At 48.4% G+C, this 24,107-nt stretch overlaps 13 protein-coding genes across 13 annotated transcripts; 5 read left to right on the plus strand and 8 right to left on the minus strand.

Moving 5' to 3' along the window:
* Window positions 1–783: 783 nt before the first annotated feature.
* KNAG0K00630 (sugar porter family MFS transporter) lies at window positions 784–2,640 on the plus strand (the record flags this gene model as incomplete). The annotated part of the gene is made up of 1 exon (XM_022610373.1): window positions 784–2,640. The coding sequence occupies one exon, from the start codon at window positions 784–786 to the stop codon at window positions 2,638–2,640; it is 1,857 nt and encodes a 618-aa protein (XP_022466676.1).
* A 111-nt stretch (window positions 2,641–2,751) lies between these two features.
* TPT1 (tRNA 2'-phosphotransferase) lies at window positions 2,752–3,411 on the minus strand (the record flags this gene model as incomplete). The annotated part of the gene is made up of 1 exon (XM_022610375.1): window positions 2,752–3,411. The coding sequence occupies one exon, from the start codon at window positions 3,409–3,411 to the stop codon at window positions 2,752–2,754; it is 660 nt and encodes a 219-aa protein (XP_022466677.1).
* Window positions 3,412–3,632: 221 nt separating this feature from the next.
* NGL2 (RNA exonuclease) lies at window positions 3,633–5,081 on the minus strand (the record flags this gene model as incomplete). The annotated part of the gene is made up of 1 exon (XM_022610376.1): window positions 3,633–5,081. One exon carries the CDS (start codon window positions 5,079–5,081, stop codon window positions 3,633–3,635), a length of 1,449 nt encoding a protein of 482 aa, XP_022466678.1.
* A 185-nt stretch (window positions 5,082–5,266) lies between these two features.
* ERG9 (bifunctional farnesyl-diphosphate farnesyltransferase/squalene synthase) lies at window positions 5,267–6,610 on the plus strand (the record flags this gene model as incomplete). Its single annotated transcript, XM_022610377.1, has 1 exon — window positions 5,267–6,610. One exon carries the CDS (start codon window positions 5,267–5,269, stop codon window positions 6,608–6,610), a length of 1,344 nt encoding a protein of 447 aa, XP_022466679.1.
* A 70-nt stretch (window positions 6,611–6,680) lies between these two features.
* On the minus strand, window positions 6,681–7,646 carry IZH4 (Izh4p; the record flags this gene model as incomplete). The annotated part of the gene is made up of 1 exon (XM_022610378.1): window positions 6,681–7,646. One exon carries the CDS (start codon window positions 7,644–7,646, stop codon window positions 6,681–6,683), a length of 966 nt encoding a protein of 321 aa, XP_022466680.1.
* A 534-nt stretch (window positions 7,647–8,180) lies between these two features.
* Window positions 8,181–11,468, plus strand: PKH2 (serine/threonine protein kinase PKH2; the record flags this gene model as incomplete). The annotated part of the gene is made up of 1 exon (XM_022610379.1): window positions 8,181–11,468. The coding sequence occupies one exon, from the start codon at window positions 8,181–8,183 to the stop codon at window positions 11,466–11,468; it is 3,288 nt and encodes a 1,095-aa protein (XP_022466681.1).
* A 178-nt stretch (window positions 11,469–11,646) lies between these two features.
* On the minus strand, window positions 11,647–14,739 carry SDD3 (Sdd3p; the record flags this gene model as incomplete). Its single annotated transcript, XM_022610380.1, has 1 exon — window positions 11,647–14,739. One exon carries the CDS (start codon window positions 14,737–14,739, stop codon window positions 11,647–11,649), a length of 3,093 nt encoding a protein of 1,030 aa, XP_022466682.1.
* Window positions 14,740–15,616: 877 nt separating this feature from the next.
* Window positions 15,617–16,255, plus strand: RIB3 (3,4-dihydroxy-2-butanone-4-phosphate synthase RIB3; the record flags this gene model as incomplete). Its single annotated transcript, XM_022610381.1, has 1 exon — window positions 15,617–16,255. The coding sequence occupies one exon, from the start codon at window positions 15,617–15,619 to the stop codon at window positions 16,253–16,255; it is 639 nt and encodes a 212-aa protein (XP_022466683.1).
* A 164-nt stretch (window positions 16,256–16,419) lies between these two features.
* Window positions 16,420–17,739, minus strand: WRS1 (tryptophan--tRNA ligase WRS1; the record flags this gene model as incomplete). The annotated part of the gene is made up of 1 exon (XM_022610382.1): window positions 16,420–17,739. One exon carries the CDS (start codon window positions 17,737–17,739, stop codon window positions 16,420–16,422), a length of 1,320 nt encoding a protein of 439 aa, XP_022466684.1.
* Window positions 17,740–17,909: 170 nt separating this feature from the next.
* On the minus strand, window positions 17,910–18,851 carry COQ3 (hexaprenyldihydroxybenzoate methyltransferase; the record flags this gene model as incomplete). The annotated part of the gene is made up of 1 exon (XM_022610383.1): window positions 17,910–18,851. The coding sequence occupies one exon, from the start codon at window positions 18,849–18,851 to the stop codon at window positions 17,910–17,912; it is 942 nt and encodes a 313-aa protein (XP_022466685.1).
* A 178-nt stretch (window positions 18,852–19,029) lies between these two features.
* Window positions 19,030–21,138, minus strand: HMI1 (ATP-dependent 3'-5' DNA helicase; the record flags this gene model as incomplete). The annotated part of the gene is made up of 1 exon (XM_022610384.1): window positions 19,030–21,138. The coding sequence occupies one exon, from the start codon at window positions 21,136–21,138 to the stop codon at window positions 19,030–19,032; it is 2,109 nt and encodes a 702-aa protein (XP_022466686.1).
* A 230-nt stretch (window positions 21,139–21,368) lies between these two features.
* RFC4 (replication factor C subunit 4) lies at window positions 21,369–22,328 on the minus strand (the record flags this gene model as incomplete). Its single annotated transcript, XM_022610386.1, has 1 exon — window positions 21,369–22,328. The coding sequence occupies one exon, from the start codon at window positions 22,326–22,328 to the stop codon at window positions 21,369–21,371; it is 960 nt and encodes a 319-aa protein (XP_022466687.1).
* A 233-nt stretch (window positions 22,329–22,561) lies between these two features.
* Window positions 22,562–23,473, plus strand: TRM10 (tRNA (guanine(9)-N(1))-methyltransferase; the record flags this gene model as incomplete). Its single annotated transcript, XM_022610387.1, has 1 exon — window positions 22,562–23,473. One exon carries the CDS (start codon window positions 22,562–22,564, stop codon window positions 23,471–23,473), a length of 912 nt encoding a protein of 303 aa, XP_022466688.1.
* Between the last annotated feature and the right edge of the window lie 634 nt (window positions 23,474–24,107).

The following is a 24,107-nucleotide window of genomic DNA, read 5'->3' on the forward strand; positions in this document are numbered from 1 at the left end:
ACACGGGTCGAGAGTTAAGTGGGTTGTCAATATCGTTGTAATACGAACATTATGCTACTATAGCGTCTTCAGCTCTACCTTATCACATGCACAATCCGCAGAATCCCGCCACAATGGGTTTTCAATCCCGCATCCACGTGACGTGGCGGGATCCCCCAATTTCAGCCCAGCACCAGGTTTACCCGCACCCACCCCCACGCTACGTGGCTACCATGTGACATTCCGCCATCCCCCCACGTGACACCCCCACGTGACACCCCCACAACCCCATGTGAAAAAAATAACTGTGTGGCATTTCAGCCCCGCACAAACAGCCCCTCCCGTACACCCCCACACCACCCCTTTCTTTCTTTTTTTCCTTCGAGAACTGAAAATTTTCTGCTTCGAGAAGCAGCATTTTGAAGGCACGCCGAATTGGCTCGAGAAACTGAAGAGGGGCAGAATGCGTTGACCGTGCTAGTATTGCTTGGTATATTGCTGTAGAGCTCACACCATCTTCTTACTTTTTTCACATTCAAGAGGACATCACGTCGCGTCGCTGCTTTAGGTGAATTGCATATTCACAGTTACACGTACTCAAGACACACAGGACAGAAACACGCATATATATCACGTACATTTGTTGTTATCTGTGCTTGTTGGTTCCCACTCAGTTTACTCTCTAGAATATCTCCCTGTTAGAAATACAAACCTAGAAAAGCTCACTTTCGTCACTCCCTTATACAGCTCCGGATGTACCACAACTCACGTCCGTCAGACGCTGGGCCCAGTGCGAACAGTAACATGCCTGTTTTCCAGGATGACGATGACGACGACGACGTCCAGTCTTCCCCCGTGTACGAGAAGAAGAACGGGCTGGGTGGCCAGGTAGAAGTGGAAACCCGCGCTACAAACATGTCCGATACTGAACTGCGTCACAATAACAGACACCACCATCACCACCGTGGTGGTAATAAGGACTCGAGCGATTTCAGTACGGCTCACTCGCTGAGTGGACAAGGCAGCAGTGCCGGTGGTGAACGCAGTGGATCAGAGGGGTCCGATGGTGCCCTTGACAAGGACAGGATCGAGATTAAACCAGTGAATGACGAGGATGACACATCAGTCATGATCACTTTCAACCAAGGTGTATCTCCCTTCATCATCACGCTCACTTTCGTCGCTTCAATCTCTGGGTTCCTATTCGGGTACGACACTGGTTACATCTCGAGTGCGTTGATCTCGATAGGTACAGACCTGGACGGGAGAGTGCTCACTTATGGGAATAAGGAGATTGTCACCGCTGCGACGTCCCTCGGTGCTCTTATCAGCAGTACAATGGCAGGTACCGCAGCAGACATGTACGGTAGGAAACCTTGCATCATGTTCTCCAATATTATGTTCCTTGTAGGTGCTATTTTACAAGTCTCAGCTCACAAGTTCTGGCAGATGGCTGCGGGGAGACTCATCATGGGGTTTGGTGTAGGGATTGGATCCCTGATCTCGCCTCTGTTCATCAGTGAAATCGCGCCAAAGATGATCAGGGGGAGACTCACAGTTATCAACTCGCTGTGGCTGACAGGTGGGCAACTTATCGCGTACGGTCTCGGTGCCGCATTCAACCACGTTAACAACGGTTGGAGAATCCTTGTCGGGCTCTCCCTCGTCCCCACAGTCCTTCAATTCTGCTTCTTTCTTTTCCTCCCAGATACGCCTCGTTACTACGTCCTTAAGGGGGACTACGAGATGGCTAAAGTCGTCCTAAGGAAAAGTTACAGGGACGCCCCCGAGGAGATCATAGACCAGAAGGTCCAAGAACTCGCAGATTTGAACCACTCGATCCCAGGTAGGAACCAAGCGGAACGGTACTGGAACAGTGTCAAGGAATTGCACACGGTTCCCTCAAACTTCAGGGCTTTGATCATTGCATGTGGTCTGCAAGCGATTCAACAATTCACCGGTTGGAACTCGTTGATGTACTTCTCGGGGACAATCTTCGAAACGGTAGGGTTCAAGAACTCGTCAGCCGTTTCGATCATCGTCTCAGGTACAAATTTCATATTCACACTTGTGGCGTTCTTTGCAATCGACAAGATCGGAAGAAGGTGCATTCTACTGATAGGGCTCCCCGGGATGGCCATGGCTTTGACCGTGTGTGCCATCGCGTTCCACTTCATCGGTATCAAGTTCGACGGGAAGGACGCAACGGTCGCGCACGGCGGGTACTCCTCCTGGGGGATCGTAATCATCGTGTTCATCATCCTGTACGCCGCGTTCTACGCGCTAGGTATCGGGACTGTCCCATGGCAACAATCGGAACTGTTTCCCACGAACGTGAGGGGGATCGGGACGTCGTACGCAACGGCGACGAACTGGGCAGGTTCGCTTGTCATTGCGTCGACTTTCTTGACCATGTTGCAAAACATCACACCGAGCGGGACGTTTGCGTTCTTCGCGGCGCTTTCCGCCGTGTCGTTCGTATTCTGTTACTTCTGCTACCCAGAGCTGTCTGGCCTGGAGCTCGAAGAAGTGCAGACTATATTAAAGGATGGGTTCAACATCAAGGCATCCAAGGCACTCGCAAAGAAGAGAAAGATGCAAGCCGCTACGGTCCAACACGACATGAAGTACGAGCCCACACAAGAGATTATCGAGGAGTGATGATCAACTACTATCAACTACTTATCTATCTATTCATTTTCTTAACTATGGTGTGTACTATATTCTATACGTACCAGTAATCCAGTCAGTCAATTAGGATTGATCTACCTTCTAAAACTCGTACGGGATGTTCAATTGATCAAGCTGCGTGGTCACGTCGAAGAGATCCAGCTGGTCGACCCCGCGGAACACAACCTTTTCAAAGAGGTCCAAGGGTATGTCCTCCGCGGTGAGATACACGTCGTTCAAGGACCGGTACACTGGCATCCGTCCCACGAGCTCACTAACTTTCAAGTATATAAGCACCTGGCAGTTCTTGCGCATCCCGCTGACGACAGCGGTGTCCTGTCCAACAACCCCGCGGGACAAGTGGATGTGGTTCCTGCGCATCCGCTTGACTGCACCGCTCTGTAGGATGAGCTGCAGGCTCCCCATGTTGGTGCCATGTATGAGCGGGTGGTCCAATGGCGCGGTGACCCTTTGCAGAACGCTCTCGTCCGGTGCAAGCCGCAGAGAGTGGCCCTGCGTCGCGGCAATTTCCTCGACGCCAGCAACGTTGCGCAAATGGAACCTTTGCTTCTCGTTGCACTCGACCACGCGCACGAGGTCGTCGTGACTGCACCGGTGCGACTTGAGCCGCTGGTGTGTCAGCACCGCGCTCACGGGGACGTACCCGTTTGCGTCCATTGGCAGCTTCTCCTTCGCTGCACCGTGCCGCAACAGGTACGACAGCGCTTTCGAGATCTGCACATCCCGTCTTGCATCCGTCATGTCGCCCTGGTGCTGTGTCTTGTTCTGGTATGTTAGTTCTGTTAGCGATGCCCTCATCTATACAATTGAGTTAAGAATGAACAGTTCAACAGGAACTCGGTCACTGGATCGTGATGTGTGCTGCGTTTGGTCCCGATGCACGATGTATGGTTACAATACGTATGTACGAAGTCTCTATCTATGTGACTGGAGGTGGAAAACCCTGCTTCTGGTAATCTGCCTTACAAGGCGAGTTCGAGGTCGCAGACCATGGCGAGGTGGTCACTTGGGTACTCTCCCGTGTGTGGCTGTCCGTGTCCGAACTGTTGCATCTCTTGCTTTGAGGGCATGCGCAGCAGCCGCTTGACTGTGACACCCGAGTCCTGTTCGAATTCCTCGAGTGTATCAACGCCAGTGCGGTCCTTGAAGTCCCAGTGCCCGACGTAGAAGAGGTAGTCTAGCAGCCCGTTCCATGTGTGTGCCCAATTGGAGATCTCGGGCTCGCCTCTTGCGTTGTCTGCGCCTGCGTTCTCCGGGTGCACGTTCCGATACCCGACGGAGTAAAGCGAGACGGCTCTCATGTCGAGCGAGTTGTGCAGGGTCTCCATCTGGTGGACCAGAGCGCATTGCTCTGCATTGGGCTCGAAGGTCGCGGGGACCGGGTGGTGCGGCTGATCCTTACCGAAAATCTCGATGTTGCCGCCCTCCTCCTCCTCGTCTGCGGCGGCGTCCTCGCCGTCCCTCTGCTTGGAGAACGTGTACGAGGTGCTGCACTCGATGACGGTCCGGGCTCTACCACTGTAGCTGACCGGTTTGGAGGTCATGGACAAGTAAGGGGCGTCGTACGGTTGAGAGTTGAAGTCACCGCAGAAGAAGGGGAACCAGTGCTGATTGTTACCGTCGTTCTCGTTCTGGAGCACGTTGACGCGGTGCATGAACTCCTTCATCTTGTTCAACACGACGTAGCACTGGCGAGTACGCTCGAAGGTCCCGAACGGGTGCCAGAACAAGTGTGTGGTCCCAACGAGGATCCCAGAGCGGGGTGTGTCCCTGTGCCCAGTGAGAGCCTGCTCGGTGAACTTGAGTGCGATGACGAGCCCCGCGTTGTTCGTGGTGGTCCTTGGGGGCACATCTCCGCTCTGCTCCTTGTCGAAGTCGATGAGCATCTTGTCGGCCATGGTGAAGAGCTTCGAGCGCCACACTACGGCAACACCGTGGTTCTTAGTCTGTTTCTTATGGAACTGTGCCGCGTATCCAAGCTTCTCGAACTCCCCACGCCAGAAACTGTGCCACTGCACTGCATCGACCTCCTGCAGACACAGCACGTCTGGCTCGTAGTGCTTGAACTTGTTCAGAAGCACCTGCGACCGCCTGTACCACTTGAGCGCTGGTCCGCTGTCCGGGAACAGTTTCCGCCGAATAAGCGCCTGCGCGAGACAGTTGTACGTCATGAGCGTGACGGGCAATCGATTCCCCTCGGCGCCAATTGCACCATCCGGATGCACTGAGAGCATCGGCCGCTCTATAAACCGCAGCTCTGCGGGTATATCGCTCTTGGCACCTTGTAGAGCGGCGGCCTCTCGTTTCGCCTTCCTCTCTGCGCGGATCCGAGCGATCTCCTCCTCTGAGGGCTTCCCACGAGGCGGACGGACCCCTGCATTACTGCTACTCGCACTGCACTCCTGTGTCATATCCTGGGGGTGGTCTCTCTCTCGTGCTGTAACCTTGACAGGTGCGTCTTTAAACGACTGTCTCTTCAAATTGCATGATATTTTGGTATAAAAGGAAGAAGAAGAAGACGAGGGAGAAGCTACGACGGTCGAGACGTTCTGTAAGTAACGGTAGTGAGACTGTCTGATCAATTGAGTGAGTTGCGATGAAGGTGAGTGAACTGTTGTTACATCCTGCAGAATGTATTGCCCTTGTGCAATTCAAGTTTGTGCGGAAACCGCTGTTTAGCGGTGTCGGTGCAGGTCGGGAGACCGCAGACCTTGCCCGTTGTCGGGAGTTGCTGCGGCTGACGTCGCGGTCGTTTGCCGCTGTGATCATGGAGTTACACCCTGAATTGCGGGACTGTGTGATGCTGTTCTACCTGGTGTTGCGTGCGCTGGACACGGTCGAGGACGACATGACAATCGACGACGCGGTGAAGGTGCCTCTTCTGCGGTCGTTTGACGAGAAGTTGCTTCTCGACGACTGGTCCTTCGATGGGAATTCCCCTCAAGAGAAGGACCGGTGTGTGCTCGTTGAGTTCCCCTGTATCCTGCGGGAATTTCACAAGTTGCGTGCGGAGTACCGTGACGTGGTGGTGAGGATCACACGCGAGATGGGCAACGGGATGGCGGACTACATCGAGGACGAGCAGTTCAACCGCGAGGGGATCCAGACCGTCGCGGAGTACGACCGGTACTGCCACTACGTTGCCGGGCTTGTCGGTGACGGGCTTACGCAGTTGACTGTGCTCGCAGGGTTCTCCTCCCAGGAACTTGCCGATAACCCGCAGTACTTCGAGAGCATGGGTTTGTTCTTGCAGAAGACGAACATCATCCGGGACTACCGTGAGGATTTGGACGACGGGCGTGTTTTCTGGCCTAAAGCCGTGTGGTCTAAGTACACTAAGGAACAGGATGGCACCCTCGCTGAGTTTGCCTCGTTGGAGAACACGGAGAGTGGTGTGTTCTGTATCAACGATCTCGTGTTGAACGCATTGGACCACATCGAGGACGTGCTGACGTACTTAGCGTCCGTGCACGAGCAATCGAGTTTCCAATTCTGTGCGATCCCACAGGTGATGGCGATTGCGACACTTGCCCTCTTGTGCAACAACGCCGCCGTGTTGCAGGGGAACGTGAAGATTCGGAAGGGGACGACTTGCTGGTTGATCCTGCGGTCGCGCACTTTCCGAGGGTGCGTCGAGATCTTCGAGGAGTATCTCCGTGAGATCCGCGGGAAAGTACCCGTGCGTGACCCTAACTACTTGAAGTTCAACGTGCGTATCGGCAAGATCGACCAATTCATCGAAGAGTTGTACCAGAGTAACCTCCCCGAGGGGATCCAGCCTCGTAAGACTCCAATCTACTTGAAAGTCAGCGAGCGTACCAAGTACGACGACAAAGTGGCCCCCACGATACAAGCTGAACAACAGACCATCCAGTGGGTCCTTGTCACCTGTGGCTCCCTTGTGGCCGCTCTTATCGTGGGTTACCTCATGAAGAGGTGAGCGTACGATTATGTGTATATGTGTGTATGTATTTGTATGTATATGTACAATGCCTAATGTCTATAGCGATTCACTTGAAGCTGACGAGTGTTGGTTTGTTGGTTCCGGCGCGCATGAGATGGAATGCGTTGAGTAGTAGCTGTAGGTGGATCAGTGACGCCGTGTGGAACGCAACGTAGAAGGGGAGTTTCGGAAGTGTGTCCTTCTCTGTTCCACCGTAGAAAACACCTGAGATGAGGTATACTGCCAGTTCCGCCAGCAATAACCTCCAGTCCAGTCTGCGAAGTACTTTCGCAGTACCAAACCGTAACAGCCCGACCACTAGGGGCACGCTGACGAGCACTACGACGTAAACCAGCAACAGAGTGCGGCGAGACCACCACTGCCGCTTCGGGGAGTTGGACGCTGTCGATGTCACTGTCACGGCAGCGACGACCAGCGTCCAGTTCGCCGTGAACAGCGCAAGCAACTTGAAGTAGAACACGTTATCGTAGTACGAGTAGTACAGCAACGTCACTGCTGAACAAGCCCAATGGTTCAACATCGTGATAGTGGAAAGAACACTGCCTGCCGTCGTCGTAAAACACTGCACCATGTGGCACGCTGCACATTGGAACGCGGTCGCCAGGAACACGTTCAGCAGGACGTAGTCCGTCATCGTCGTCGAGACGTGTCGGGGCACGAGGTACACGTCCGTGAAGAACACGAGCAGAACGAAATACACCGCGGTGACACTCCCTGTCCACCACAGCTCGCTGCGATGTCCTTGCGCATGTACTGAAACTTGGACCTGAAGTTTGCTCATCGGTGGCCTGCGAGGGTTCTTGTAAGTCGTACCATGCTTGCGTGTACGTACGTGTATGTGTTTATATATATATATGTTGATGCTGGTGATGGCGGTGGCCGTCTTGTTGTTGGCGGGTTTTTCCGGTTTGTGTGTTGAGTTGTTGAGCCCTTGTGCTCTTGTGATCAGTGCGTTCTGCACAGCAAGTGTGTGTGCCAGTTGGTTGCAGTGGCTGCGGCTCTGCGGAGCCATCTCTTGATCCGGGGTCTGTGTTTGTGCCCGCGCATTCGTACTCGTAGGCGCGGTGGTGGGGGGACCCCACCACCGCCATCACCGAGTCGGCCTCGCTCGGCCATCCCCCGCCGCAACCACTGCACCGTATCCGTATCGAGCGTGCACCGCGAACTCTCCACGCGCAGAGCTGCCCACCGACTGCAGCCGCCTGCCCCGTCGCCTGCCCCACTCGCTCCCCGCGAGGCACTCTCACCACGCCTTGTCCTGGGCCGGGATACCTCGCCCCCCGAGCGGCACCGTTCCAACCGCACCCGCGAGCACACGCCGCCCACCGTGATATACATCGTCACTGCTACTAGAGGCAGTAGCAGTAGTAGTAGTAGCTGGTGGTGGTACCCACCCTCTTAAGCTGCTGGTCCTCTCGTCACTTCGCACGAACGGCCTTTGAACAGCGTCGACTTTCGAAGAAGGCGGTTCTGACGTCTTTGACGACTACGACCTGGTCACGTAGTGATTTCTGGTGGTGTTCTAGTGGTCTTCAGCACGGCAGCGATGGAGAGACCGATCCTGCCGACGGACGAGGCGGCGCTCAATGTGCAGTTGCGTGGGGCAGAGGCCCGTGCTGGGCACGAGCAGGCCATGGGGCAAAAACAGGGACAGGGACAGGGACAGGGTCACCACCAAGGGCTGCGGTCTGTGTCGAATAGGAACGTTGCAGAGTTGTTGAAGGGTGTCCCTGGGCAGCAGAGGGCGCTGACGGATATGGGGAACTTTATTGAGGAGTTTAGGAATGGTGCCGCTCATGGGGTGGATGACGGGGACCAAGACAGCCTGGGCAGCGTGGATAATACTACGAAAGCTGCTGGTGGTGAGGAGCAGGAACAAGTCGAGGAGTGGGCGGACCGTGGGGCGGCGAAGATTGTTAAGGAGACCGTGGATTCTCGCACCGGGGAGCGCACTAGGCGTGTTGTGAAGAGGGGGATCAAGGATTTCGCATTTGGCGACACGATTGGCGACGGTGCGTACTCTACCGTCGTGTTGGCAACATCAAAGGATTCAGGGAGGAAGTACGCAGTCAAGATGCTCAACAAGGAGTACCTTATCCGGCAAAAGAAGGTGAAATACGTCAACATCGAGAAAAACGCACTGCAGCGCGTCAACGACTCTCCCATGGTGGTCCGGCTGTTCTTCACTTTTCAGGATGAGGCAAGCTTGTATTTCCTCTTGGAGTTCGCACCAAACGGGGACTTCCTCTCCCTGATGAAGAAATTTGGATCCCTTAACGAGGACGCAGCGAAATATTACAGCGCGCAGATTATAGACGCCATTGGGTTCCTCCACTCGCGTGGGATTGTTCACAGAGACATGAAACCAGAGAATATCCTGTTAGACAAAAACTGGAAGATCAAGATCACAGATTTCGGAACCGCAAAAATCCTCGAGAAGACAGCACAACAGGAGGCCGGCGGCAGTGGTCCGGAGTACAACCTCCTCACACGGTCGAAATCTTTCGTGGGCACCGCAGAGTACGTCTCCCCTGAATTGCTCAACGACAGCTTCGTGGATTACAGGTGCGACATATGGGCGTTCGGGTGTATCGTGTACCAGATGCTCGCGGGGAAACCACCTTTCAAAGCGACAAACGAATACCTTACCTTCCAAAAAGTAATGAAAGTTCAATACGCTTTCACCGCTGGGTTCCCCTTAGTCATCAGAGATCTCGTCAAGAGGATCCTTGTCAAGGACTTGGACAAGAGACTCACCGTCCAACAGATCCAGAGACACCATTTCTTCAAGGGGGTGAACTTTAAGGACGGGTCCGTATGGTCCGCACGCGTACCGGAACTGTCACCGTTCAAGATCAACGCAAAATCTATGCAGCCAGTGGCAGCACTCAAGGATATTTACAAGAAACCAACTCACTACGGGGCACCGAAAAAGACCGCTTCAAGCCCTGCTGTGGCGACGCTTTCCACTGCAGGGCAGAGCACACCAACGAGATTGGGGTCCGCTAGTGTTGCGACTACTCCAACAGTGAGCACAACTCCAACTGCAGGGCAGCCCACACCACCGGCCACTGCGACAGACTCAGACACGAAGCTACAGAAGAAATCAACAGACGAGAGAACAGCAGCGATCCTGGAAAATGCACGGAGAACCGTCCACTCGAGGAGACAGAACATCAAGAACAGGGCGCCCTCAGGGTCCGTCCTTGCGGCGAACATCGCCTTCAACAAAAAGTCTCCTGCTGAATCGTCAAACTCGTCGCTGTCCTCGTCACCTGGTTCACCGCACCAGCCACATGCGGGGCGGACACACTCAGCGTCCCCGCTAGCCCACACTAAACAGCACGCAGAACAACACACTAGGGGCACGAACTCCGCGAGTACACCGGAGCTGCCCACGAGACCGAAAACGGCCCCCGTGACGGACTCGCCAGTGGTGGAACAACCGCTGGAGGAACCACCATCCGTGCCCCGTGCGCCACCACCACACACACCGCTCAACAAACAAGACGTTCAGTGGTCGTTCTTCTTGAAAGATATCAACGAGCACGTAATGAAGTCACAAGAGATGCTCGTCTCCGCACTGGATTCGGAGACTTTGGACAGGAAAATGGGCAGGGCCCGCAGATCCATCATCGAGTCGCCCTACTTCAACAACGGGAGGACGTCACTGCTGTCGCAAGTAGCTAGGAACGGCGGAGAAGTCACCGGGTTCAGGTACCAGGATACACAGCTCGCAGAAAAACAGTACTACGAGGAACCCGCCGGGAACGGTGCGCAAATCGTAGATGAGTACCTCGTGCCGCATTTCGACTTGCTTCAACTGCTCCTGAGCGACTCGACGGACGAATCGCTCCTCCCCATGGGCGTCAACGCGGACAGTACATCGTCGACGACTTCATCTGACCAAACGGGTGCAGAAGAGAATGGTGTGTTTTCGGGCAAAGTGAGGAAATTCTTTCAAAACGCGGCCTCTGGTGGGTTAATTGAGGGCCAACAACTGCACGACAAATTCTACAAAAGAGTTGTGCTGTTGACGACTTACGGCCGGCTTCTCGTGTTTTCGAAGACGAAATCCTCGTCTCCGACTTCGAATGCCCCTTACGAACTCGCGTACGATATTAATGTATGTCAAGCGGGCATCAAATTCAGAGAGGTCGTTATGGACAACGAACAAAATAGCATGATTGTCATTCAGACCCCTTACAAAGCATTCCTTTTTGTCAGCGCCGGTAACACTTTCTCAGTCCCATACGGTAAAGCGGCGGAACACAACAACGTCCCAGCGTGGTTCAAAGCTTTGAAGAAGAGCACAAGCATGGTTAACGAGCGCAGGAAACCGCCCAGACCGAAAACATCAGATTCACCAGCTACAACACCAAAGACCAACAAGAACGCAAATAATAAGAGCCCATACACGGAGAAACCGGCCAAATTCAAGTCCTCCGACTTGCTCGCAAAGACGGCCAGTTCCCCAGGGAATAGTCAATACATGGAAAGGACAACGAATTTCGTGTTATCCCCACAACTCGCGGAGACAAAACAGTCTGCACTCTCGCAACCCGTAGACAACGCGGGAGGCAACAGAACCAGCAGAATGTTCGACTCGTACGTCAGCGTCAAGCAGAAACAGCACAGAAAACACACGGCTGTGCCGCTACCCTCCAAATCAAACCTCGTCAGTGGACTACCTAGTACATCTGCATCGACCCTCCTAGGGCTGGGATTGAGGAGCGACCATCATAAGAGTGACAGCAACCATAGAAGCTCATCTCGGTCGTCAGGTGGGAAAGGGTTATTGGGAGGTTCGAAGTTCGGGTTCAGACATAACTGAAACTATTCGACATTAATCTATTTTTTATCCAGTGAAATATCATATTCAATATTGTAAGTTAACGATTTTGGTAATGCGTGTTTACATTTATATATATATAAATTTATAATGAGTGTACGTTATATCAAACCAATATCCAGTAACACAATACCTCGAGGATCATCCATACGGGTGTTCGCTAATCTTCATCAGAACTGCTGACATCTTCATCCTCGTCATCCTCCAGTTCTTCTAATTCAATAGTAAACCCTTCGCCTTCTAGGAATTCTTGTATCGATTCCAACTTAGATGGATGACAACTGACAAATACGACACTTTTCTCGGAATCGAATAGGTTGATCAGATACTGTTTCATTACGCGTTGTAGATCTTCAACAGTAACCTCTGAAAGTCTCCTTAGGTAATCCTCCGTGAATTTAGTGCCCCTCTCTAAGATAAACTCGTCAATGAACTTGCTGATACCAGTGGCAAGGTAACCGTTCTCTATAGATGCGATTGTGTTGATAATCGAACTCAAGGCACCCATGATTAGTTGGCGATCGAATGCCTCAACACCATTGGCGAAGTTTTCGACTGTAGCTCTCCCTGTTTCGTAACATTTGATGACATCTGCCCCACGGTAGACGCTGAACTCCCAGGTGTTGATCTCTGGCTTCTTGATCATGTTGGCACCATACGCCAAACCGGAGCCACGGATACCGTTCCAGAATGGCCCCTCGACGCACTGCAAATATTCGGACGCCAGGGAGACAGCAGCATAATCTGGATGGTAGTAGTCCAGATCAAAAGGCACTTTGGTGACTGTTTTCATGTACGAAGATTCTGAACCAGGTGTGGTAATAATGAAAGCCCTTTGTGATGGATTTTTGCATATATCCGAGATAGAATTCAAGGGTTTAGGAGTTACGGGGATACGAGTCAAATGTTGTTCTTCCGTAGTGCCGATCTGCTTGATTAATGGTCCCCATGCTGTGTACAACTCACTTTTAATTTTTTCCATATCACCTAAGACCAACAAATGGAATTTATCAAACTGGCGCCTTAAATGACTTCTCATCGTTTCAAGCTTTGGTAGGATACAGTTTTCAAATTTGCCATCTTTGATGTCGTCTAAAATCTGCTTCAGCGTGTCTTCAACAAACAGAGGGTCAGCAGACTTCTGGATGCTTCTTTCTGTGAACAAATTTCTGTTGGTGATCGATTGCAACATGACATCCCCTTCTCTCTTCAATTCAACAATGGAGTTTAAGTAATTTTCTAGCAAAACGCTAACACGAGTTTCATCGAAGTGCATGTCAAACAGCACGTGCTTGACCCAGTCGACCGCCTGAGAATATTCCTCGCACTTGCATCTAACTCTAATATCGATCAGATCAGGAAATGTGCCTTGCACACCGAGAGAGATTTGTGCATCCACCGTCTCCGAGTTCAATTTCGACACAACATCTTCAAAGGGTAAAATTTCGCCATTATCCAACAACATAGGCATTGAAAACAGTCTATCAAAGACATGGAAAAATGGAAGTAGTGTCTCATCTTTGATAACTGCTGTATTCAAAATACAATGAAACTCGATGAACTGTGCGTGGAAGTGTTCCAAATGAATAAACATGGGGAAATCTTGCGGTTTCATAGTAATGAGTTCTTTGGTCAAGTTATCGTTTGTGTCATTAAACTGGTATTCTGGCAAAGGTGTTACACTTTTAGTCTTGGTAAAGTTCACACAGGTGGTTGGATTCTCTATTTCAAAACCTGTCAATATACTCTTTGGAATCTTGATGTCATTGTGCAATTTGGCATTAGTCAAAAGATCCAAAATCTTTTTCCTTTCCTCAGGAGTAAGTTTGTTCTCCCTCTCCTTCAACAAAAGCTCATTGTCCTTCTCAATTTGTTCATAGAGAGTTGCACTTGGTCTTCCAACAACGATATGCGGTTTGTTTGCAATAAATACACGGTCCAACAAAGCCTGCCATTGGTCCACATTCCAATCCATGAGAAGTGTATAGTCGCTCAACGTTGCCACAGAGGCTCTCAAAGAGCTTCCGTCGTTGTTACCGTACAGAAAATCAGTGATACAAGTATTCAAAATGGTATTTTCCGGAGCCTTTTCGCTTCTGATAATGTACTCCCATTTGGCGGTATCTATGACTTGTTTCATTCTTGTCAGGTCAATTTGGTGCGACGCGAGGATCTCGAGCAATTTTAATTTGGCCTCTTCCAAGCTGTCTGTGGGGACACCGCGCATGGAGATGTTTACAATTGTGCGCATATAATCGTCAGTCCAGTATTCGACGCTTGTCGCTAGTGGGTCATCAATTTCTACCAACTGTTTGGTGAACGGCGCCACGGCTGTTTCCGTGAAATACTCCATTAAAATCGTGACGGCCAGGTCATTCACGTAGTCAAAGTAGGATTCCCCAATCCAAGTAAGCATGACCTCACCTTGTGATTCGTCTAGTTCTGGGAACTCAACGGAGGTCTCTTGTAACGTGGTGTTCGATGCTGGGATCTGGGACAGCGGTGTGTCTATAAATGGTCTACGTCTTTGCTCGTCCACTTTTGCAGTCAAAGTGTCGTCCCATTGTTGAACGATATTCAGTAGTTCCTGTGAATCCAAATTCCCAGTGATGATTAGACACAGGTTATCGGATGAGTACATGTCTTTATGGAACTGTCTAATCTGTTCGTTGGTTAGGTCACGCAATTGGTGGGTGAGCCCACCTGTTTCACTTCTGTACCCACTGCCATTTGGGTGCACCAGTCTTTGCATGGCCAAGTTGGTAATAAACCAACTTTGGTTTTCTATGGCGTCCATCTCACTGTAGACAACACCTTTGTCGGACAAGTTCTCCGGGTCGATGTGGTGCACCTCAGTGACGCAGGCGTCGTCTGTCAGCGTCGGGAATAGCACATGGTCGAGGTACACGGGGAGCAATTTGGCAAATCCTTCCCACCCAGCGGTCGTGAGTGAGTACGCCGTGTGGTCCGTAGCTGTCCATGCGTTAGTAGAGGACATGCACAGATTACCTGCTGTGTCGAGAAGACCCTTGTACGGGTACTGTTTGGACCCCATGAACACAAGGTGCTCCAGCGTGTGTGGTGCACCTGAATCATTGGGACACTCTGTAGCCAATGCAAAATAGCCTTGCACCAGAGGCGATGACTTGTAATCTATATGGATCAATTGCAACCCAGTTCTCTTTGAAACCCACTTAGTGAGCTTACAGTCCGGGACGTAGTCGACCGGGAATGAGATGACCTCTGAAAACATCTTTGATGTGTGTTGCTGCAGACCTCGCTTCAACGAAAGGATCTTGTTCATCCACGCTGCACAGCCATATCGAACAAGTACAGTCTCTCATCTGTATCTTTTTCATCTTTTCACCATACAAATATTCCATACTTATAGAGAGAGAGCGAAAACTTTTCACTGTTGTACCAAGAAGAATGGGTGGGCTTACAAGTAGGTACAAGACAAGAGGAGGTTGCAAAGAGGTCAGATATCTTGTACGGTTATCTTCCTGAAGGGGAGGTCTAATTCCCCTCATTCAGAAGTCTAACGTCTGAAAAATTTCGTAATTTATATCATCATGCTAACAATTGCGCAGCTACATAAACACACACGCACACAATCGCAGGCAGTGTTCTCACCGATCTACCATTGTGTGTGTTGCTGGTATGTCTTCTACCAGACCAATTCGACAGAACTGTCAGCTTCAATGGTAACTGTAAAGAGCGTAAGTGACAGACGATGCGCCAAAAATAATATATAAAAAAATCAAAATCCGGGTAATAGTTTAGGGCTTTTACAACTGTTTTTTAAAAGTTAGGGCTTTAAACTTACTTTTCTCTCCGGGTAACACTTTAGGGTTTGTTACCTGGGTATTTCCTCTTTCAGCCAAGCCCTAATTGGAGATAAGAAAAGCATAAAAGATAGGGGATTTCTGTTATCTCCGCTGTGCCTATGAAATTTTATGTAATCAGATATTTATTTCTTTTTTTTTTCTTCATTTTGCAGAATTTCAATTGATACTATGAGTAAGCAGTAATGCTTGTACAGATGGTAGTTGATATAAGCAAGTTAGAACTCGCTACACTACACACACACACACACACACTAACGCGGACCACCAAGACGAAAAACCAAGATGACCAACAGTAATTTCATGCCAATTGAAGAGGTGATCCCTCATTTCAAGCAGAACAAGTTTGTCATAGTGATGGATGACGACAGCCGTGAAAACGAGGGCGACTTGATCTGTGCCGCTGCTAACATCACTGCAAAGGAAATGGCATTTCTAGTGCGCTACTCGTCAGGGTACGTGTGTGCCCCGATGAGCAACGAATTGGCTGACCATTTGGACTTGCCCCTGCTAAGACAGAGCGTGAAGTGCGTTTCCAACGCGGATGACAGACATGGGACCGCATACACTATTACCGTGGATGTCGCCGAGGGGACCACCACTGGTATTTCTGCACACGACAGGGCTCTCACTTGCAAATCGTTGAGTACCCCTGGTGCCAAGGCCACGGATTTTTTGAAACCGGGCCACATCTGCCCACTAAGAGCAGCGGACAACGGTGTTTTGGAGAGAAGGGGCCACACAGAGGCCTCTGTAGACTTGTGTAAGCTTGCGGGCTTGCCACCAGTGGGTGTGATTGGTGAATTGGTCAAGGACTCTGACGGGTCAATGATGAGGTTGGCAGACTGTGTCGAATTCGGGAAGGAGCACGGTATCCCGCTAATCTCCATCGAGGAATTGGCAGAATACTTGAAGAGCCATTAAACTAGCTCTTTCTCCTGTCTAATCGTATTTGTATCATAGTATATAAATGATTGCCAGCTCTACTCAGCGTGGATCACCCCTCCACCCTTCTTTCTATACATAGTCACTATTTAATGAATGAATGATCGTGTTCTGTCATTTGGTAACTTTCACTTAAAAAGACCTTATTTTTTGCCCTTACTCTTCGTCTTTGGCTCTCTCTTCTTGGGGGCAACTAGTCTTTCCTTCTTTCCCCAAACTAGTTTGTGTGGTTTCATGAAACTAGCAACCAAGTCGTCGTCGATGGTGTTCCTGCGCTCTTGGAACCCCTTGACAAACTCTTGTAGCACTTCAATGCACAGTTTCTTCATCTCGCCGGACAGCAATTCACCCGTCTTGTATTTTTCGTAGCAGTCTTTCAACAAGGCGTCGTCGTCTTTGAAAAACTTCAAGTATTGGTACGCAATATCAATATCTGGGTTACCACCCAGTTTCCTGTGCAAGTCAATGGACATCTGACCACCACTGAAGGCGTACTTGTTGATCTTCTTTTGGATCTGTTTTGCTGTATCCGTCAAAAAGATGGCAGAGGTGTCATCGGACGCAGACATCTTGGTCGACGAGCCTTGCAACGCGGGGAAAAACTTCGAGTGTAATAGAGCAGGCTTGGCGTACCTCAACTTCTCAGCTACATCCCTACAGACTCTAAAGTAAGGGTCTTGGTCGATCGCGCAAGGAATCAAACACTGAGTTTTTTCTGGAAGGTCCAAGATACCTGGGAAAGAGCTTGGGAATGAGGAAGCAATTTGAATCGATGCAAAATGAAATTTACCGATACAGTCAGAATCGGTAAACCCAAACACAGCTTTAGCAGTGGACCCTGTTATTTGTCTCGAGATACGAACAACCGTTTCGTAAAATCCACCGCCCATATATTCCAAATCAGAGAAAATAAACGTGTTTTCAGGATTGAACCCAACAGCAATGATATCTTTCGCGTTGTCCTTAGAGAATTTTTTGACATCTTGGATTGTTAATTTATGCTTGAACAAGAACTTTTCATCGTCAGTCAATTCGATCACCAGGGGAACGTCAAAAACGTCCTGTAGCCATTTCGTAAAGATAAAGGGAATCATGTGACCCATGTGCATGGAGTCACTGGATGGACCTCTCCCAGTGTACAAGAAGAAAGGTTCCCCGTGTTCGTACAGATCCAAGATCTTGTTGAAATCACGTTCCGAGAAGAAGTAACCCTTACGTAAGAAGTGGTGTGGCTCATGACCAGTCACCTCGGTGAATCTCTTTAGTGTCTCTTCGCCCACAGCCTTAGTACCGAATTGCGTAATCAGCTTGTCGTAATCAATGGCTTGTGCATTCCCACTGTCGTCTACAGCACCTTCAACGTTCCATGGGGTCACAACCTGGTCCTTTTCGGTTTTCGAGGGATCGGCTCCCAACTGCGCTACCTGTTCCGCAACTTTGTCCACCTGGTCTTCTGTGCTCATCGTCTACACACTGTCGTAACTATCTTCCAAAACTTGAGATAGCTATTAGAGAGACGCTCATCAATAAGCAACTGTGAAAGCAAAACAAAGAAAGAAAGAAAATTTTTCGTTCTTTCTTAAATTTAAAACTTAGCAATTTTATGTGTTACAATATCGAGTTTCAAGCAACATCAGTGCAGTTTTTGTATTGCCATGATGTAGTTCCCCACGGATGTGCAGTCATGTTCGACCCAGCCATTCATCGGGACAAACATGGTACCCTTGAGATCGAGGATTTTAAATTCTTTCGCGTGTTTTTTGTTAAACCATTCGACCACTTCTTGCGCCTTTATGAACTTCTTGAGTTGGTGTGTCCCCCTGGGCACAATCCCGAGGACGTTCTCGGCCACAAAAATAGTCGTGAACCAAGAGACAAACCCTCTGTTGATAGTACTTAAAAATAACACACCATCTTGGTTCAACCTATTCCAACAATGTTCCAGAATAATATCTGGTCTGCTAACGTGCTCCAGCATTTCAAAACAGCCTACAATGTCAAACTTACCATGAACTTTATCCAGAGATTCCACCTTGTAATCCAGTTTACCATTCAACGACGGATCGGAGGATGCGTGTACTTGCGCGATTAGGATACAGTCCTCGGTCAGATCAATTCCCCGGACGTGTTTGACAAAGGGCAACCGAGCCATCGATTCAGAAAGGATACCGCCGCCGCAACCAACATCCAGAACAGACAATTGCTTCTTCTTCAACAGATCGCTGACTTTCTGATCCCACTCTTGGTTAACTATCTTGGAAACACTCTTGGGTAAGAATTCTTGGTAGTTGTATCCGGGGATAAACGTGTCCGCATCCTCAACCGTTTCCAGCGCTCTCAGGTTCCTCTGGATGAAATCCATTCGCATCAGGTTCATCTGATGTAGCAACCTCTGCGAGCCTTCTGTATCCCACCAGCTAGGTGCCAAACTCTTGAAATGCGAAAGCTCATCACTCGATGTCCCAGCGCTGCCGTCCAGACTGGAAGCAGCTTTTAGGGAGTGGAAACGCACAGAATTCCTAGCAAGGTGTCTGTGCAATGCACCACTCACAGAAACTACCCTTGATCTCCACATATATGAATTGACCGCCACCATTACCATCACAACTACCAATCTCTTCACGACTCTGCCTCCCCTACACTCTCTAAAGTGCTCTTGAAGGATGAATTGAGGGTCTGATTCCAGTTTACAACAGATTTTATTATTTTTTTCTGCTTTGAATGTTTCTTTACTGGCACCACACGAAATGTGTCTATCTCAACACTTTGAAACATCTTCTTAGATGGCGACAGCACGTTGAATATTGGCGAAGACCATATTTGTTCGAAAGTGTTTGGTATGCCATCTTGTTGGTTTGTTTGGGGGTCCAGCTGCGGGCCAGATCCCTATTGTAGTATTCCCAAAATTTGGGCTGTTCGATGATGTTAACCGGTGGTTTGAACTCCCACGGCACTATTCTTGGATGGTTTACGTTTACCAGGTACAGTAGGTTTCTTGCCCTGGTCATGCCAACGTACAATGTGTTGTCATCCATCGGGAAGTTGTTCCCCCTCGGATTCCCGACAACGAACGAAATCGGGAATTCTAAACCTTTCGAAGAGTGGATGGTCGATAGTTTGACTGAACCGATGCCTGTCGCCTCCGAGGCTAGTCTGGTATGATGGTATATACCGCTTTGGTCGAAATATGTCTCCAAAAACCATTTCACCAAGCTTATTCCCTCAGGCTTGTTTGTAGAGCAAAGCTTTAGTACGGTTAGCATCTGTTCGAGACTTGCTTGGAAGTCATCGATCTCTTGCCTTGATTTAAACTGGAACAGGGGGCAGTCTAGTCGGTAAACCATTTCACACAATTCGGTCAGTATTTCTATGGGGTCGTTCATCTGGGAATAAACTCTGCTTTCCACTACTGGTCGCAAGATTTGGACGTATTCCTCGATCTTCAACTTGTTTGTAATGACAGTCCCCCACTGTTTCCTCGTTACCTCAGTGATGTATCTCCAAAGCGTCATATTAGCAAGAGTGCTGGTAGAATACAGCGTCTGTAGAGTCCTGCTACCTACACCACGTAAAGCGCCTAAAGTAACAATGATACTGAAATCACTCTGCCAATGCGAGTCACCCGTTAAGACCACAACTTTCAATATGTCTGTGATGAATTGGATTCTTGGGTCACGGATCCAATCCGGTTGGGAAGTTAACTTTTCATAAGGTATATTGTATGCACTCAAATGTTGTGCAATTGTTTGCAGGTGTTCGTGGGTTCTGGACAAGATTGAAATGTCGTTGAATCGAGCAGACGCGCATACAAGTTTTGTGATTTCGGCAGACAAAAAATCCAGTTGAGCTGTGGTATTGGTAAAATTAATCAATTGCGGCTGTACATCAGTCTTCTCCTTTAAAATTAGCTCGGAAGTCTCAAATGTCTTTCGCTTACTAGCACGGAGTACTTGTGTTGCAGTCTGTATAATCTCAGGGGTGTTTCTAAAATTGTCATAGAGATGAAAAGTTTGCGATTGTTCTGCCTTATGAATCTCCCTGAGATCCTTGATGACACTTTCATTGTGGCCCATGAATTCATAGATACTTTGGTTGGTGTCTCCAAACATTATCAGCTGTTTCCCTTTAACAACCTGAGTGATCAAAGGTGACAAAAGAGGATAAAGGTCCTGTACTTCATCAATTAATACTACTTTGAACTTATTCAATAATTGGCTCGTAAAGTCCTCACTTGCCGAGGTGTCACTTCTAACTTTTTCATTAAGAAGCTCCATTGCTCGTAAAATCAAATCTTCGTTGGTGAGAACTTTACACTCTTTCATAATTTTCACCATCTCAGCTAAAGCGTCTCTCGCTGAGGAGTTAGCATTATTGTCCTTCTTAACTTTATAATTCTGTAGTAACCTTTCTAACAACTTTGGGTTTATTGACTCGGTCAATGCTTCCTTGTTTTTGTCGCCATTGCTTCTCAAGGCCGGTAGCAACTTTGTCAATCCTCTCCAACCATTTTCCTCGATTATGTTGATGATGCCATCGTTTTCTACTACTATACGATTCGCCATTCCATGGATCGTGTAGATACCGATCTGATCGACCTTCTCCTCAATCCGTGGCAGATGACCCTGCCCCTCCTTTCCCAAGTAAACGCCTAGCAGTTTTTCAACTATATTGTCCACAGCCTTGTTCGTTAGTGATAGGATAAGTATTTCATCTGCTTTCACATGTTGTTCCTCTATCAAATGGTAGACTTTGTTCAAAAGGGTCCAAGTCTTGCCTGAGCCAGGTCCGGCTTGTACTTCTAAGGTTGTCGCTTCATTAAAAGGAAAATGAATCACACGCTGTTGCGAAGGAGTTAGATCCATTGGAAATGTGCAATTCTCACCTTTTGTTTTGTCTTTTATTACACGCACCTGTAAACCAGATATGATTAATCATGAAACTTTAAACGCCAAAAAATCAACGAAGAGGCCTAGCTACAAAGCACATTATCTTTCCCTTAGGCAAACGTATTTTTGGGAAGAGTTTTTTGATGTGGCCTTGGAGGACACCTTACTGATCGTAATTGGTATGTATATATATAGAGAGGTAATTTTTACACCAGTTTATGAATTCTGGCTACCATTGCAGCCAATTGCAAATATGTACCTACCCCTTCTAATATTCTCATGTGGGTGATCCCAATTTCCTTCATCATTTCCAGCCTTTTGGCCTCCTTCACTTGGAACAGTGACTTGGTCACTCTGAAGCAGGTTGTCACAATGTCCACAGCTGAGTAACCTTTATCCCACAGTTCTTTCTTTAAAATTGCCAAAGCGTCGTCGAATTGCTCAGCCAGAAGCATTTTTTTGACTATCAGCGGATGGGGCGAGTCGACAATCCGGAACACATTATCTCCGTTGACTAGACCGTGGCCCGCAGCCGTACTTTGTAAATTATTAATCGCCTGTCTCATGTCACCTTCTGCAGTAAATATTATAGCTTCGAGACCATCGTTCGTATATTGGACGTCCTCTAGCTTGATAATCTGTAGCAACCTTTTTAGAACTTGTTCGTCATTCAATTTAGAGTAACGCAAGATAGCACATCTACTCTGTAGGGGTTCGATAATCTTATTAGATTGATTGCACGCAAACGCGAATCTTGTCGTATTCGAGTACAATTCCATAGTTCTCCGCAGAGCCTGTTGTGCACCTGAGGTCATCGAGTCTGCCTCGTCCAGGATAACAATCTTATGCTTCCCTGGTGGTAAATGGCACTTAACTTGTGCAAAATGTTTGATCTGATTCCTTACCACGTCAATACCTCTGTCGTCTGAAGCGTTCAGCTCCAAGACAGCAGACCCGAGAAGCTTCTCGCCAAGCATTTCGTTAGCAAGACACTGAATTGATGTCGTTTTACCTATACCGGGCAGCCCAGAAATAATCATATGTGGCATGTTCCCATCCTTCACGATCTCCTTCAACCGCTCGATAGTGTCCTCGTTCCCGACAATGTCATCAAGTTTGTGCGGTCTATACTTCTCCACCCAGGGAAGTTCCAACTTTAGTGACATTTTCTAGCACACGTCTGACAGTGTCAGGGTCTTTCAATGACTGTGAACCAGAACCTTCCTGGATCACGATAGGCCCTAACCTTTAACAGTCAATCAAGATGCCAAAAACTACTCAAAAATAATAGCAAAAAAAAGTGAAAAATTTTTGACAGCGATGCCTTACGACTTGCGGTTAAGTACAAGATTCAAGATCTTGTTCGGCAGATCGGGCCTGTTTCTGTAGGGTTGCTACTATGTCAGAAGGTGAGAGTAGTGCAAAGAGAAGAATTACTTGCGATGTTCCACCAAAACCCACTGGTATTTCCAAGAAACAGTGGAAGAGACAGTGGAAGTTGAAGCAGTTCGAATTAAACAAAGAGGTGTATGCTGCGCGGAGACGTGATAAGAGACGGAAAGCGAAGGAGCGCAGAAGAGAAATTATCAAGGAGTATGAAGCGAGAGGTGAGCCTCTTCCAGAGGAACTCGTGAGGATCCCACGCATTAACATCAACCAAACTGACTCTGGAATGAAATTGATAATTGATTGTGGGTTCGATGATTTAATGAACGACAAGGAAATTGTGAGTCTGTCAAACCAGATTACTAGAGCATATTCCGCGAACAGAAGGGCAGATCATTATGCGGAGGTCGACGTATCGTCTTTCGACAAACGTTTGGCTACCAGGTTCAATGTTGGGTTGAAGGACTCAAATCACAAAAGCTGGGATCACTTTAGCTTTCACGAAAATGACATCATTGCTGAAAAGGAGCGCTCCAATCTTGTCTATTTGACCGCAGACACGGAGGACGAGCTGGAGACGCTGGAACCTGGAACCACATATATAATTGGTGGTATCGTTGATAAAAATCGGCACAAAGAGCTGTGTTTAAACAAGGCGAAAGACATGACCATCACTCCGAAAAGATTACCTTTAACAAAATACGTTAAATTGGATGGGAGACAAGTACTAACTACTGGTCACGTCGTTCAGCTAATGCTCAAGTACTTTGACAATCACGATTGGAAAGAGGCCATAGAAAGCGTTATTCCTCAACGAAAAATTGATCAGGTGGCAACGTTAAATCAGGAAGAGAGAGCCGCCGCTTTGCAGGTCACGGATTCTAGTGATTCGGGAAATGAGGAGAAACCGTTGACTCAAATATGACCCCAGTCGATAACTCTTGTAGTATAACTAAATTGTGTAAATGTAATACTGACCTAATAAAAATACCTGAACTTACGTCTCCCTCTGAGTCTGTATATGTATGTTTTCAGGGTAGGGAATAATAACGAGTTATCGGCGAGAGCTGGGATTCGAAAGAACTTACCAGTTGAGGGAAATATGATTTGTCTACAAAACTGAATCCGAAATGTATAGTGAAACGGCTCAGAAACATATATAGATAGAGTAGGTGGTGGTCCAGTTCAGGTATACTCTCCTTATGATTTTTAAATGAAAAAAGATTGAACTGTCTAAATGAAGAGAAATAGAATGTCGTTAAGAAAGTATATATGCTTTAGACAAAATATCTAATATTCAAGAATTGGGATCAAACCACTGAAACAAAACAGTTTCTGGTTAGTTGTGTATTTCTTAACGAGGTGGTTTATCAGTCCATTACAAAGAGAGATGTATAATTTGTTCTCACAGTGTTTGGTGGCACAGAAAGTTCCGCTGAAGATGTCGATTCTTAATCAATCAGAAAATGAAACGAACTACATAAGGGGATCTTTATATCAGATTATAATGAAAGGATCCTATAAAAAAAGAGATAGATAGATAGATAGATTGAATAGTA

The sequence above is a fragment of the Huiozyma naganishii genome, chromosome 11, assembly GCF_000348985.1.
Source record: "Huiozyma naganishii CBS 8797 chromosome 11, complete genome".
Lineage (NCBI taxonomy): Eukaryota > Fungi > Ascomycota > Saccharomycetes > Saccharomycetales > Saccharomycetaceae > Huiozyma > Huiozyma naganishii.